Here is a 16,984-nt window from a genome sequence, read left to right as displayed (position 1 = left end):
AACAGGATTAACCCTTCAAGGCTACAAGCACTTTTCCCAAAAGGGAATCTTCAGATCTCCTTCCAGATGGGAATTCTGAACATGCACTTCTCTTCCTAAGGTTGACTGCAGTCAACCTTAAGTGGTTTCTGCTGTATCCCAACCCTTGTGTTCCCATGAAGAACTGCCAGAACTTCCTCCTTCATGACACCAAGAGAAGTACACCCCTTCACAGATCACACTGATAACACAACAAAGCAAGAAGGCAAACAACAGCCCAACAGCAGGTCCTAGCAGCATATGGTGTTCATGTCACTGTCCTCTGCTGAGAGTTAGCATTTCACTTAACTCTTCCCTCTGACAACACTTCACATGTAATTTGATGGCATGAACAACAAATGGCTCCAGAGAGTCACCACAAAAAATAATAAGCCCAAATAAAATCTTTACAGCAGAAGAGAGGGGACTAGTAGCAGGACTGGAGATTCTCCTTGTTTTTTTGGGCTGGTACTGTAGGTCCTCCAGCTACATGAAGTAGGATTCCCATGAACAGTTTAGCGTGTATTCAATTGCACCCCTGAATTCCTGCAAATTGGGCACTTCAGAGGAAAACAGAAAACTCTCGCAAGTGAGAGAAAACAGAAGCTTTCTGCACCCCAGAAATCTTGAGGCTCTGGGGAGGAGGAGGGGGGTGAGCCCTGTCAAGAGAATCAGCGAATAAGGAAAGCTGAAAGGCTAGAGTAGCCAATGAGGTAAAAATAGCAAAGGAAGATTTAAACTATAAGGAAGTCTGGCAATATAAAGGAAATGAAGAGACAAACTGGGTCACAGAGGATGGGGCCGGATCAGCAAGCAAAGCAAAAACAGCAAGGACAGAAGGATTAAAAAGAAGTTCTTGAAATAAACGAGGAGCAAAATGGACAAGGAAACAAAGCCATGGAGAAGGAAATGGAGAAAACATGTGGAAGGTCAGTATTGCTCAGGGCTTCAATTCATTCACAAGGGAGAATATGACAAAGATGAGGCACTTCATCATAGCAACAAGGAGGAAGAGGAAGGACAGTTTTATTGGAAATTGGAACCATGTGAATTTACCAACAGCAGCCCCAGCCACATAGCTCATTATTCAGCTGAAAAATAATCTCTATGAAAAATGGAAATTGTATGTGGAGCACAAAATAATTTAATTCAACTAAAAGCCTTCAGTTTCTTCATTTCTTGTTTTCCTTCCCACAATGTTAGCAGGAACCCTACCTTCCTATATCTTGTGTCCTCTGACTTTTCAGATTAAAAAGTGCATTATAATTCACAATAAGATCAGCACTTAAAAGCCTCCCCATACAACATGCAACAGGAGTTTCCTAAGCACTGCAGGAAACACAGAAGGGTCTGATGGCCAAGTCACTAGGCTGAATAACTAAACCAGTGACATTTGACAAAAACAAAACAAAAGACATTGTTGCCAAAATGCAGACAGCCTTGTTGTTCTCCGTACCAGAATTCAGCACAAGGATAAGAGGCTGGAAAGACACTGAGGGATCACCAAGGACAAACAGAAGCACCACAAGGCTTCGGAGAAGTTAAAGAAGAATGAAAGAAGAAATTACAGCACCCAATGTGAATAGGAGAGGGAGACAGCTGATAAATAACAACACTGAGTCACTCAGTGAAACAAAAGGGGAAGAACAACTCTGAGAAACCTATCCCAGCCCCTGGGGTTCACCATATCGCCAGGCTCACGCATTCAATACCACAAGTCAGACCTCAAAAAAAGTCACAAAATTTTCTAGGGCTATGATGGGTGGAGACTTGCCTCTCTTTTTTAACTGAAAGCTACAGTGCTCACAGAATGACAACACTTCCATGAACTGCAGCTTCAAGAAAAACACTGAGTAACTCAAGAATCTTGACAAATTCTTGAATTGGAAACACTGAGTATATTGTGTTGCCAACCAGGAACACCATTTTACAAACTGCGCCTCAAATTCTACTGCACATTGCTTTGGTCAAAGAGCTGGACTAAGGGTGAGAAGACAGGCATGAGGGTGGAGAAGAAACATGGCTAAGACAATGAACATTTCCTGTAGTTATTAGGATATGGTCTTGTTTTGTTAGGATCCCCCTCTGCCCTATGCTGTATTGCCCAGGGGATAGCATGGTGACATGCGGCTCCCAGAGCACGTGCCTTCACTGTACAGCAGCCATTCTGCAGTCAAGTAGCTGAATCAGCTTCTGCCAGAAAAAAAGGGAGGGCTTCACCCCAGAAGAACAGGAATCAGTGGCCTCCCAACAGAACTACTGACAAGGAAGAGGAGTCAGATGCACCTTAGAGATGGAAACACAAATGACTGCACTTGTAACCCAATCCCTATACGAAACCATGCCAGGGCACTGGGAAAGGTGTGGAAGGAAAGAGGAATTCAGAAAACACTAAAATGTCACCATTTCCTCGTGGCTTTGCTCTACCAACAAACAAGGTGCTTAGAAGGATGCATAATAAACCAACCCAACCATCAAAACGGCCGGAAAGGTCATGCAGCAGCGAAGTGGATTCTATGATCTGATGGGTTTGGTCCTGCCTAAGGCAGGGGGCTTGACTCGATGGCTTTTTTAGGTCTCTTCCAGCTCTACTGTTCTATGATTCTAAATCAACAGGTTTAAATCTGGAGTCACAGAACTAAGTTACATCCTACGTACACGGGCAGCGAGAGAGCAAAATAAAAACGCTGGGGGAACCAACACGAAGGGGATGCTTTGTCAGCTTCATGCATCTACCACAAAGAGAAAGCACTTTTCCTGCACCGCACTCAGAACTCTTGCCAAACAGTTCGCTCATTAGCGCAGTGGAAGCTGCCCTCTTGTGGTGCATTGTGGAAAAGTCCACAGTGAATGCAATCTAGCAGAGAGAAACTTCCACACAGGCACAAGAGAGATCAGGAGAGATACAGGGATCTGAGTAATTCAAAGACTCAGGGGCTGGCTGGACAATTAACTTTGCCATTGATGAGGACCATTTTGATCAGTAATGGACAACAGGCTCATGGCCCTCTCACAATGGAAATTACATCATTCCCTTCTGTCACCTTCCAATTGAATTCACCTGCAGCTTTTTAAAAGTTAGAGAATGGTCACATGACTGAATACTGCTTGCAAAGCCAAACACACATATAAGAACGGCCATACTGGGTCACAGCAAAGACACTGGCTACTGTCAGAGAACCGGGGATGGGGTAGATAGACCTTTGGTCTGACCCAGGATGGCTGTTCTTACGTTCTTATGTTTACATGTAGGCCCCTCCATGTCTCTTCTCTGATTTGCATAAGCAACCATTAGTCACCTGAAAGATGTTGGACATACAAATGTGGGGCAGTGGGAGGAGAGTGACAAGCCAGAAGCACTGTCAGTACTGCAGAGAAGCTCAGGACCATCACAGGCAAGCCTGGCTGTGTCACTCAACAGACTGGAAAGAGACGTGAGGTTTCACTGGCTGACTGGAGAAGTGCGATCCAGGAACATACCTGGAGCCACCGCACCACGCGCCCCCACGGCTGTGTGCCAATCCCCCCTCACACACACAGAGTGAAGTTAGTACTTACTGCCTTGTGAGGCTCCTTCACCTGAGGCAGCTTCTGTGTCTGCAAAGAGAAAGAGCTGCACTTAGACTTGCCAGCACATTCTGTCAAAGGTCTGACAGCACACAGCATCTTCACCTGTTTCCCCAGGGGGAGGGTGTCAGGGGAGAGGGGCTGCAGTTTTGTAATTCCTGGCTCCGCATTCTCTGTCCTCCAGTCAGACTCCTTGTACTTGGCAATACCCATTCCATAGCTGTGTGCCAGTCCACACTTCTAAACCACACGGCACAGCAGATTCAGCTGAGAGCAGTTGCACCTGCTCCTACCCAGGAGGGCAATTACTGTGAACCTTAGCATTTGCGGGTCTCATTCTGCAGGCTCTCTCCCGCTTAGCGGGAGGTGGAAAAGGGGACTGAGGCTTGACCAGCTCTCTCTCTGAAAGTGCAGCTGTTTTGGGCTCTCTGACATGAAAGGCCTCCAGCCTCCACACACACGATTTGCTTTCATTTCTACATTTATTTTCTGAATTGTTACAAAGGGCTGCATTTTCAGTGCAATTGTTACAACTTGTCACTTCCTCTTACCCCACACAGCAAGACCACAGCTTAGAAAGCAGCTCCAAACAACCCAACAAGGACCTTTGTCAGTGAGCCCTGGTCTACATTACCGACTTCTGTTGGTATAACTGCATTGCAGAGAGCTAAAGCCACGCCCTAAGTGATGCAGCTATACTGACTGAACTTCAGGCGCAGGCAGGGCTATCTCAGGGAGGGGGAAGTACATAGATCTATGGCAGTGGTTCCCAACCTTTTCCAGGCAGGGACCCATTCTGACAATTCAGAAAGACTTGGTGACCCAAGGCTGGGGGGAGAGGGAGTGAAAATTACTTACTGCAAGAGTCTATTGAGTGGCTTGCCTCGAGTAGCTATGAGTATCAAAGGTGGAGAAGCTGCCTTTGTAATGCGTGATTGCTTCTCTGTTGATAGCAATAGCTGCTGCATGTGGCAGCGTTAAGGAGCTACAAATGGCTTCTTTGAGAGCCACATATAGCTCTGAGCTGCTGGTGACCCTTAACAAATCTAATCGTGACCCATGATTGGGAATCTCTGATCCACGGGGAGACGCTCTCCTGTCAGCACAGGCAGTGTCTTCACTAAGTGCTACAATGGCACTGATGCAGCACTGTATGTGTAGACAAACCCTGAGTCAAGAATGTGTGCTAGGTGAGAGAGATCGCTCCCATCTCCATCCTTGGGCTGGCTGCAGCTTCAGCCAGTCAGGTGTTACCACTGAAGTGGTCAGCATAGGTGCTCCAGCTCAAGCACTCTTGGCTTAAACAGGATCCAGTAGCTCTGCAAGGGCCCCTGGAGCTCTGTGCCTTAAAGAAAGTGCAAGCCGCCCTCCTGTTTTTAAAAATGCAAATTTTTGAGAAGGCAAAGGTGTTGGCGTGAGAGCAGACAGTCCCAGGGCATCTGTAGGTGGGATGGTTGGGAAGGTTGGGTGAAGTCTGCTCAACAGCCGAAGTGTCACTAGTTGAATTTATAACTACTAATCCAACTTCTTCCATTAAACATTTGTTGAAATCGCTGTGCCTAAAGCCTGACAAGTGCTGCAAACACATGAATACAAACATAAAGTGTAAGACTAATACTCTCCCCTGTGGGATGCTAGAACGCCATAGTATGCACTTGCTTTTATGGATACTCTGGGCTAGATTCACAAGGGGCTTGAGGCACTGGGCTGCTCAGTGTTGCAACACGTGACTTTTAGGAGCCTAGAAAATCACTGGGATTCCCACACCTGAGTTAGAGTAACTGCTTTTAATGCCAGCAGGGATCACCAGATCTAGTCCCAGCTCCTAGGGAGCATTTCCTGTGCGCTGAGCACTTGGGTGGCCTCCCAGGAGAGATTCAGCTGGTTAGCCGAGCGCCCGCAGCCATGCAAAGTGTGCAGCATGTGTTTTACTGGTGATGCACGTCTGCATATGCATTGGTGCACATAAAGTTTAGTCTGCCCATGGATGGAAACAAAGAGAGGGAACACTGCTCCTGGGTCTGAGACACCCACACCCACACACAGCACAACTTGTGTCTGTTCCCTTTATAATGAATGAATGGATTCAGACAGGTAGGAATGGAATTCATAAGAGCCAGCAGACTGAGCTGCCAAAGGTAGCCAATGGGAGCTGCGTATCTCCTACGGCCTGCCCCTCTGAGGAGGTCATGTCATGTCCAGGCTGGAGGAAGCCCTGTATAGCTCACCTGTGAACCATCTCACAGAGTTAGGAGCCAAAGGTGGGTTTTACCAGAAGCCAGGGGAGGAGGAAGAGAACATCCCTGTGGTTACAGCACTCACCTGGGATGTCATCCCCCTAATGAAAAGGAATTTAACTTGGGGTTTTCTACCTCACCCATGAATGCACTAAACACTGGGCAAGGGGAGTTTCTGAGGCTTGGACACCATATGGCTCTCAGGTTCCCTGTACAACGAATGTATGGACTCAGGCGCCATGGGATTCACAGGAGCCAGCCGACAGAGCCGCCAAAACTAGCTAGTGGGAGCTGGGTATCTCTCTCCTGTTGAAGCTTTTCCTCTGTGGACATGAAAGAGTCACTGGGCCAGAGACAATGCAACCACAGGTCTGACTGTGCAGCTTTGTGGTTAAAGCATTTACCCAGGAGATGAGATATCCAAGATCCACTCCACCTGCATGTAAGAATGGCCACACTGGGTCAGACCAAAGGTCTAGCCAGCCCAGTATCCCATCTTCTGACAGTGGCCAATGTCAGCTTTCTCAGAGAAAGTGAATATGACAGGTAATGAATGAGTGATCCTTCTCCTGTCATCCATTTTTACCCTCTGACAAACAGAAGCTAGGGAGACCACACCTCTACCTATACTGGCTAACTGATGGACCTAACTTCTATGAATTTGTCCAGTTCTTTCTGGAAACCGGAAAAAGTCTTGGCCTTCACAACATCCTCTGGCAAGGAGTTCCACAGATTGACTGTGCATTGTGTAAAGAAAAACTTCCTCTTGTTTGTTTTAAAACTCCTACCTATTAATTTCCTTTAGTGACCCCCAGTTCTTATGTTATGGGAACAAGTAAATAACTTTTTCTTATTCACTTTCTCCATACCTGCCATGATTTCATATCCCACTTAAGCCGCGTCTACACGTGCACGCTACTTCGAAGTAGCGGCGCCAACTTCGAAATAGCGCCCGTCACGGCTACACGTGTTGGGCGCTATTTCGAAGTTAACTTCGACGTTAGGCGGCGAGACGTCGAAGTCGCTAACTCCATGAGGGGATGGGAATAGCGCCCTACTTCGACATTCAATGTCGAAGTAGGGAACGTGTAGACGATCCGCATCCCGCAACATCGAAATAGCGGGGTCCGCCATGGCGGCCATCAGCTGAGGGGTTGAGAGACGCTCTCTCCCCAGCCCCTGCGGGGTTCTATGGTCACCGTGTGCAGCAGCCCTTAGCCCAGGGCTTCTGGCTGCTGCTGCGGCAGCTGGGGATCCATGCTGCATGCACAGGGTCTGCAACTAGTTGTCGGCTCTGTGTATCTTGTGCTGTTTAGTGCAAGTGTGTCTGGGAGGGGCCCTTTAAGGGAGCGGCTTGCTGTTGAGTCCGCCCTGTGACCCTGTCTGCAGCTGTTCCTGGCACCCTTATTTCGATGTGTGCTACTTTGGCGTGCAGACGTTCCCTCGCAGTGCCTATTTCGATGTGGTGCTGCCCAACGTCGATGTTGAACATCGACGTTGCCAGCCCTGGAGGACGTGTAGACGCTATTCATCGAAATAGCTTATTTCGATGTCGCATGCACGTGTAGACGTAGCCTAAGTCTCCTCTTTTCTAAGGTAAAAAGTCCCAGTCTTTTAAATTTCTCTTCGTATAACACACATTCCAACCCCTATTCATTTTTGTTGTCCTTTTCTGAACCTTTTCCAATGTATCTTTTTTGAGATGATGCAACCACATCTGTATGCAGTATTCAAGATGTGGTCTTACCATACATTTATATAGAGGCAGTAAGATATTCTTTGTCTTATTCTCTATCCCTTTTAAAATGATTGCTAACATTCTGTTTGCTTTTAAGACTGCTTCTGCCCACTGAGTGGATGTTGTCAGAGATTCATTTAGAATGACTCTAAAATATGTCTCGAGTGGTTATAGCTAAATTAGTCCCCATCATTCTTGTTAGTTGGGATTATTTTTTCCAATGTGTATCATTTTACATTTATCAACATTAAAATTCATTATTTGCCATTTTGTTGCCCAATTACCAAGCTCTGTGAGATCTTTGTGGTGGTCTTCACAGTCTGCTTTGCTCTTAACTATCTTGAGAAGTTTATTTTCAACAGCAAAGTTTGACAACTCACTGTTTAACCCTTTCTCCAGATCATTTATAAATATGTGGACTAGGGTTGGTCCTGGTATGGGAATTGAACCAGAATCTCCACCAGTTGTCTCCTTGGCTGCACTGTGCAGAGTTAGGTCGAAGTGTTTTTTGTTTGTTTGTAGTTTGTGTTTGTTTGTTTTAATTTTTTTGTGTGTGAATAGCTCTGTGGCTTAGTTGTCTAGATACCTGGTCTATGTGCAGAGGCAGCAATATAGATGCCCAAGGAACTCTGTGTAACATTTCACTCTCATATTTTTTATGGAACTATGTTTCTGAATATGAATATGCATAAGTCAAGTATACTTTATGCAAACTGGATAGTGTAACCAGAGGGCTTTTAATCTGCTGAATATGTACATTCCATTTGTGTGCCTATATAATTCATGTATGTAAAGTTAGAATTATGAACAATAAACGAATGTATTTATCTAGATATTCTAATGAAGGCCATTAGCACTCAAGACACTTAATGGCCCGGTACTCAAGACAATGATCTGCGAATAGTCTTGTTCTTCCTGTAAGCCAAGTCTATGGTTGGTCCCTCGAAGACATGTGACGATGCCACCCAGAGCTGGAATCCATCTTGAATTTTGTACTTTTCTATTGGGGGTGGGGAATTGAACAAAGACTTTCTGCCTTAGGGAAATTCTATATAAGGAACAGGAAGCAAACAATGACTGTCTTCAGCTACCTTTACAGACTGTTCCTCACCCTGAGAGAATACACAAAAAGACCTGGAAACAAAACAACTCTAAAGACAGAGTAGAGACCTCTATCACATGCCCCCTTAGCTATCTCTTTTCTAAACTGAACAGTTCCAGTCTTTTTGATTTTCCCCAGACAGAGGTTGTTTCAGATCCCCAATCATTTTGTTGCCCTTCTCTGTACCTTTCCCAATTTTAATAGATTCTGTTTTTGTTTGTTGAGATGGGGAAACAGAATGCATGTGATATTCATAACAGTGGCATACAGATACTTTCCGTCATCAGTTAGCTATCTCTTTTTTAATATTTCCCAACATTGTTAGCTTTTCTGACTGTTGTTTCACACTGAGTAGATGTTTTTCAGAGAAATACATTGACTCCAAACTCTTTTTCTTGAGAGCTAATTTAAAGCCCATTATCTTATGTACACATTTGGAATTATGTTTTCCAATTTGCATTACTCTCCACTTACTGATACTGAATTTCATATGCCATTGTGTTGCCCAGCTAGTTAGTTTAGCACGAACCCTTTGTAACACTTTTCAAGTCAGATGGGGACTTAACGATCTTAAGTAATATTGTATCATCTGAACATTTTGCCATCTCGCTGTTTAGCCTCTTTTCCAGATCCCTTATGAACATGTTGAACACCACAGATTATGAACAACAGGACTGCAGTACAGACATTTGGGCGATGCAGCTATTTACCCCACTTTGCTGTGGAAACTGACTGTTTAGTCCTATTCTTTGTTTCCTGTCTTATAACTATTCACTGAGCCACAGGAGGACCTTTCCTCTTTTGTCCCATAACTGCTTCCTTTGCTTAGAAGCCTTTGGTGAGAACCTTGTCAAATCTTTCTAACTGATAGGAAAGAATATTTTATAAATTTTAAAAATAATAAAATGTGTAATAAAGTTTGCATTCTGCAGTAGACTGAAGCATCTGATTAGAAATACACAAAGTCGTCTCTGGAACTACGAAGTCACACAACTATATTTCTCCACAAATGTTACAGATTTGATATGACACCATTTTGTCACTCAAGGAAAAACTAGCTGTGACACAATGGAATCTGATATATGGCTTTCTGGAGTCCCTGGGTAACAACATAAATAAACCCAATGGAAACTTAGAACAATGTATGCATAATGCGCTTTTGATAATTTGTTACTGTACTTTCAAACTTAGCAAGAAACAAGCCACCTATGAAATTTTCAAGTTCAGACATTTCTGAATTATACATGTGCAGAAAAGTAATAATTATTTTAAACTGGAAAATATATGTTCTCTGTTCGTATAATTCAAAGATGGTTTAATGAATGAAAGGAAAAACTATATTCCCCCACCAAAGCATTTTTGGGCTGAGGCCTAGTATGTAGAGTTTAAGACTTCACCAAATCTGTGTCAATGAATTTCAGAAGCAACAAGGGGTCCTGTGGCACCTTACAGACTAACAGAAATGTATGAGCATAAGCTTTCGTGGGCAAAGACCCACTTCATCAGATACCTGCCACAATGAATTTCAGGTGGCTAAAAATAATCCACTGCATGTGCTTGGTTTGCGATTTTTTAAAAGCCAGACAATTTGGGCAAAGCAAAGCCAATTTCCTTCAATATCAGACACACCATCTCTCATCAAGAAGGATTATCATTCTGTCAAATTTCAGTCTTCTACACTCATACATTTTAGCAGTAGAGCAGATCTAAAACAGGTTGTCAAAATATATGTTAGGAAAGAGTATATTACTTCCATTTGCAAAGAGCTGACCTGATTCTCTTGGACAGAAACCAAAGCTAGAAAATTTCAGTCTGAAAATGTTGCAAAGTTATGAGAAAGAACATAGGATTAAAATAGGAACCTAAACTAAAGATGGCAATTCTGCTCTGGCTATAGTCATAACAATGCATCGGATCCTGAGCTGGTGTAAATACACATAGCTACATTGATTTTTTCGAGCTGTACTGATTTACAACAAGCAGAGGATCCAGCTGGTGCAGCCATGCCAGAACAGAACGGTCAGTAAGACTGACTGTAGAGATGCTGTTCAGTTACTAATTAAAGTAAAGCAAAAACATGCTAAATAAAGATTGTGATCATTTAGTCCATGATACAATAATTCCCTTGTAAAGTATCCTCCAATTATTACAGAACAGGTAGTTCGTGCCTGAATTAAAGTTAGCTTTACAACCCTGTTTTCACTTAGTCATAACTATCTGAGTGTGTGTCTGCTGTGACCATTTGTTTGACTGAAGGTAGCTGCACAAACTGTTTGACTGTGGGTTGGACTGTTTGAAATGTGCGAATTGGGAGTGCTTTCTTCCAGGTGGACCTTGAGTGCTTGATTGGAGGGAAGGCTTTGAGCTGTGCCCACTGCTTTGAGCAAGCAGCCTTACAAAAAAGCAGCCAGTTGCAAACTGAGTGAGGGGCAAATAGAGTGAGTTTGCCTAGGAACTATCCAAGAGGAGCTCTGGGCTCTGTGACCAGTAAATACATCCGCTGTGACTGGCACATAGTGGTCTTTCTCTCAGGATTGAAGCAACTTCATCAGCAGAAAGTGAAAGATGGCCTCTATATTGGAAGAGGAGGTTAAAGACTATAAGCCCAAGTATTTAGCCTGCACTGAATGAGAGAAAATGAAGACTTTCTGAACTGAAGTCAGCACTTGCACTTCAGGAACAGCACACTGATGGATCAGAAAGGGCAGGGCAGAGCAGGGAGGAAAACTGACATACAGAATTAAAAAGAGGAGCACTCATGTACTCCCAATGTAGACAAAGATAAGAAACCATTTTCAGGTTCTCTGCACAAGTACTACAGCAGAGAATGGGTTGCAAGAATTATCTGGCAAACATGTTCAGAAGGTGATCCCATTGACCAGTCGGCATGGAATCCATTGTCCTAAAGATGAGGGTTCCATGACCCCCCACTCCCAAGAGGAAGAGATGGGTGATGGTGGTGAAGGGCTCAATCTCAATGGGGACAGAGCCAACCATGTGCCACCCAAACAAGGACACTTGCTAGAATTAGAATTGATTTGAGTGTCAGCTGAGGCTGATCAAGCCATCGGACTGCAACCCCTTCCCTACTTCTTCACATGGGTACAAATGACACTCTCAAAAATGTTCTTGAGTGAGTCACTGCAGACTATGGCTCTGAGAAAAAGGATAAAAGAGTCTGAGACACAAATTGTGTCCTCACCCACTGTCCCTATTGAAGCGAAAGTCCTAGGTAGGGACCGTTGAATTGTTGATATCACCTGTACAACCACACATTGACATCAGAGAGAAGGCTTTAGATTATTTAACCATGGAATTTGTTCCAGGAGCAAGGACTGCTAGGAAGAAATGAGATCCACCTAAGAAAGCGAGAAAAGAGCATCTTTGCAGGCAGGCTTGCAAACCGAGTATGGAGGGCTTTAAACTAGGTTATCGGGTGTGCATGTGACCTAATCCCCGAAGTAAGTGAGGAAATGGGAAAAAGGGAGGAAACACAAGGAAGAGAGTGCAACAGGGGAAGACTACTGATTCATACGGAAAAAACAGGGCAACTGGCTAGTTATCTTAGCTGCCCCTACATGAACACAAGAAGCCTGGGACAACAGGAAGAACTGGAGATCCTGAAACAGTCAAGGAACTATGAAGAGATTAGAATAAGAGAGACTTGGAGGCATAACTCACATGGCTGGAGCGCTGTCATGGATGGGTATAAACTGTTCAGGAAGGTCAGGTGGGGAAGAAAAGGTGGAGGAGTTGCGCTATATGTAAGAGAGCAGTATGATTGCTCAGCGCTCCAGTACAAAGCTGGAGAAAAGCCTGTTCAGAATCTTTGCATTAATATTAGTGGCAACAGCAACAGGAGTGATGTTGTGGTGGGCGTCTGCTATACACCAGCAGACCAGGAGGATGAGGTAGACAAGGTTTTTGTAGGACAACTAACAGAAGTTTCCAGATCACAGATACTGGTTCTCATGAGGAACTTGGATCCCCCAGAGGTCTGCTGGGAGAGCAACACAGAAGTACACAGACAGTCCAGAAAGCTTTTGGGGAGTGCTGAAGACAACTTCCTAGGCCAAATGCTGGAGGAACCGACTAGGGGTCATGCTTCTCTTGACTGGCTGTACACAAACAGGGAAGAATTGGTGGGGGAAGTAGAAGTAAGCGGCAACCTGAGCAGTAGTAACTATGAGATGATGGAATTATGGATCCTGACAAAAGAAGAAAGGAACAAAGCAGAATACAGATCTTGGACTTCAGGAAAGCAGAGTTTGACTCGTTCAGGGCACTGATGAGCAGGATGCCCTGGGAGGTTAATATGAGGGGTAAGGGAGTCCAGGAGAGCTGGCTGTATTTTAAAGAAGCCATTTTGCAGGCACAGGGAAAAAAATTCCAATGTGCTAAAAAATACTCATTGTGTAAGGTGACCAGCTTGGCTTAACATGGAAATATTTGGTGAGCTGGGAAAAAAAGAAAAGAAAAAACTTTTAGGAAGAGGAATCTTGGACAGGTGACTAGGGAGGAGTATAAAAATATTGCTTGAGCAGGATGGGGTGTAATCAGGGAGGCCAAAACACAATTGGAGTTACAGAAAGCAAGGGATATGATGGATAATAAGAAGGATTCTACAGGTATGTTAGCAACAAGGAGGTAAGGAAAAGTGCAAAATGCTTATTGAATGGAGAAGGCAACTTTGTGATGACAGCTGACGTGGAAAAACCTGAAATAATCAATACTTTCTTGCCTCAGTGTTCAGTGATGAAAGAACAGGTAATAGACTATTTAGAAAAGATGGACATGTACAAGTCCATCGGTCTGGATCTAATGCATCCAAGGACATTGAGAGAGTTGGCTGATGTGACTGCAGAGCCACTGGCCATTATCTCTGAACACTGTTGGAAACTGGGGGGAGGTTCCAGAGGCCTGGAAAAGGCAAATGTAGTGCTCAACATCAAAAAGGAGGAGGAAGATCCAGGGAACGACAGACCAGTCAGCCTTACCTGAGTCCCTGGAAAAATTACAGGGCAGGTCCAAAAGGAGTCCATTTTGAACACTTGGAGAAGAAAAGGTGATCAGAAACAATCAACATGAATTCATCTAGAGCAAGCCTGATCACCTTCTATGATTAGGTGAAGACTCTGTGGATATGGGGAAAACAGATGTGAGATATTAATTATATATCTCAAAGCTTTTGATACAATTTCCCATAGTTGCCAGATAGTTAAAGTAGTATTGCCTGGATGGATGGACTATAAAGGTGGATAGAAAGCCGGCTAAATCGTCAGGCTCCATGAGTATTGATCAATGGCTCGATGTTTAGTCGACAGCCAGTATCAAGTGGAGTGCCCCGAGGTCAGTCCTGGAGTCAATTTTGTTCAACATCTTCATTAATGATGTGGATGCTGGATTGGTTTGCACACTCAGCAAGTTCACGGAAGATACTTAGATGAGGAGAGTGGTAGATATGCTGGAGAGTAGGGAAGGGACCTGAGATACCTAGACAAATTGGAGGATTAGGCCAAAAGAAATCTAATCGGGATCAACAAGGACATGTGCCAAGTCCTACACTCAGACCATAAGAATCCCAGGCATTGCTACAGGACAGGGACCTACTGGCTAGGCAGCAGTTGTGCAAAAAATGCCTTGAGGATTATAGCAGATGAGAAGTCAGCAGTCAACATGAGTCAACAGTGTGCCATTGTTGATAAAGAAGTCTAATGGCACATCAGGCGGTATTAGTAGGAACACTACCAGCAGATGGACGAAAGTGATTATTCCCCTTTATTTGGAACTGGTGACACCACATCTGGAGTATTGCATCCAGTTTGGAGCCTACCCACATGGAAAATGTGGACAAATTGGAGAGAGTCCAGTGGAGGGCAACAAAAATTATTAGGGGACTGGGGCACATGCCTTAAGTGCAGAGCCTGAGGGATTTGGGCTTACTGAGTCTTCAGAAGTGAATAATGAAGGGGAAATTGACAGCAGCCTTCAGCTACCTGGGGGGTTCCAAAGAGGATGAAGCCATGCTGTTCTCAGTGGTGACAGAAGAACAAGCAATGGTGTCAAGCTGCAGTGGGGGAGGTCTAGGTTGGCTGTTAGGAAAAACTATTGCACTAGGGAAGATGGTGGAATCTCCATCCTTAGAGGTAGGTCAAGGCCTGGCTTGATAAAGCCCTGGCTGGGTTGATTTAGTTGAGCTGTTCCTGCTTTGAGCAGGGGATTGGACTATATGACCTAAGATGTCTTCCACCCTGATCTTCTGTGAGTGTATGATCTAAAAATTCTCCCTAGGGCAAACATTTTTTGTGTTTGGTTTCAGCTCAGTTTTTTTTTTTTATTTTAAAGTTATTTTTTGAAACTCTGTAAACACCACCAATCATTTTTGAGTTATGGGCAAGTGAAAGAAAATGCAATTGTCCCACTTAAATGTTTAGATGCTTTTCTGCTCACCTGACTCAAATACAGCTGAACTATACAATTTAAACATTCAGGATGGTTCCTTCCTATTGATGATTCGGCCCTTTCATGGATTAAAAAGCTCTAAACAAACAAAAAATACAGTGAGTTATAAGCACTTAAGAACTTGGTTTCACGCACATGCAGTAGCATTTGCTAATGCTGGCATCTATGATACTGTCTATTGTCATAGCTAGTTAGTATGGTGGAAATATCACTAAAGAAATGAACTATAGTTTGAAATACGTGTGCTCCAGCATCTCTTACAAGTTGCACAGGAGGTGAAATCATCTTTTTGCAGGGTTTCTAATCTGAGTGCAAATAAATGTTTCGGCTATTCTAACTTCACCATTTATCCTCCTCTGCCATATTAGTTTTCCCTCTTGAAAAAATATGGAAGAGAAATTTGTTATCTATACTTCTGCTCCTGTGAAGATGTATTTACACTCACTTCAGGAACTTTATGATGCTTTGCTCTCAGGCACTAGTACTTGAACTAAGGCTCCTGAACACTCTGAACTCACAAGCTGCCAGGAGCTCATTCCCTAGAGCTCTCCAATCATTTTAGAATTATACAGGAAAAGCTCTTCTGTGTAGGTAAACGCCAAATTCTCAAACATGAAAAAAAACATTTTCCAAGGATGAACAAATAACCCCATATAAAAGACAGCATGGTACTTCCAAACTAGAACCTTCTACCTGACAAATGGGGCAGGCGTCAGAGATGGATCAAGACTGATGTTGTCAACACAGGATTTTGACTTCTGGAGCTGAACAGTTCAAAAAGGTGTTTTCTAAACAAACACCTCTCACCCCCCCCAAAAAAGTGAAGCATTATGCAGCATAGCTACTAAAACAAATGAAAGTGGGGTAAATATACGTGACTGGAGCAATAGATAGGAAGACTCAAATGGATGTTTACTCCACAATACAAAAGCAAACTCCTGTAAGAAATATTCCAAAAAGGAACCAAACTCAAGGGAGCTAGAGAATCTGTGGTGCCCACACATCTTTGGAGCGGAATCCGCATCACTGAAGGATGACGGTCTTCCCATAAGCCAGCCCTTTGGCAATAACAACCCTTTGTAACACAGTGTGGACTATATGAGTGTTTTCTATTTATTCTTAATTGAAACAGGTCTGAGGCTACCCACTGAAGCTGCCCTGTCTCTGATACAAGACCTACTAGTTGCAGGCTGGCAAGGTATTAATGGAATGACGCGTAATCAGACAGTGTCCTTTTAATGACAGAAGAACCTACTGGCCTGGTGCCAAAAGAATCAAAAACCTGCATGACCTTCTAAAGGTATTAGTCTGTTCCATCTCTTCCCTTATGTCACTCCATAAAAAAACAGCCTATTAGAGAAAAGGAGAATTGGACACTTCTCTACAATGAAGCACCAAAAAGCAATGAAAAAAAGGACCCCAAAGAAGTGAAGGTGCCATGTCCATATGAACTGTTTGGCCTTGAAAAAGAGGCCAACTTGTGCTAGGCCAGCTTGCCAAGAATAATCAAAAACTACAGACACAGACAGGCAAAAAGTTCAAGCAGAAGTAGCACATGAAGTAAGAAGATCAGGTGCTGAAAGAAAGCTTCCTCTGTGATCCCTGTCAAGAGGATGTGACTACAAGATTTCAGGGGTGAATTACTAGCAGATGGACCATGAACAAAGAAGGGAGGAGTAAAGCTGGATAAAAATTTCAATCAAACTTTTTTGGCTAAAAATGTAAGTTTGACAATAATGATGCGTCATAAATTCATGTCACTTTGACAAACTGTTTAGAAACAAAAAAAAATTCAAACCATTGAACATTTCAGTATTCTAAATGAAGTGCTTTTGGTTTTTGCTTTGAAACGACTTCAGA

The 16,984-nt window shown here is 43.7% G+C and overlaps 1 protein-coding gene across 11 annotated transcripts in view; it reads right to left on the bottom strand.

Moving 5' to 3' along the window:
- ZNF618 (zinc finger protein 618) overlaps window positions 1-16,984 on the bottom strand; it is a 363,510-nt gene that overhangs the window by 100,551 nt on the left and 245,975 nt on the right. For 10 of the 11 annotated variants that reach the window (XR_012648390.1, XR_012648392.1, XR_012648391.1 and 7 more), the window contains exon 5: window positions 3,577-3,615. The exons of the other annotated variant lie outside the window; for it this stretch is intronic. Coding sequence is in view for 6 of the 10 variants with exons in the window: in XM_075015771.1 (XP_074871872.1) it covers window positions 3,577-3,615 (39 nt within the window). In the remaining 4 variants the exon portion in view is untranslated. The remainder of the gene's footprint in view (window positions 1-3,576; window positions 3,616-16,984) is intronic. 11 annotated transcript variants of the gene reach the window in all.

This window comes from Carettochelys insculpta, chromosome 21 (assembly GCF_033958435.1).
Source record: "Carettochelys insculpta isolate YL-2023 chromosome 21, ASM3395843v1, whole genome shotgun sequence".
Classification (NCBI taxonomy): domain Eukaryota; kingdom Metazoa; phylum Chordata; order Testudines; family Carettochelyidae; genus Carettochelys; species Carettochelys insculpta.
The sequence above is the reverse complement of the archived record's forward strand: the minus strand, read 5'-3'. Positions and strand labels throughout refer to the sequence as shown.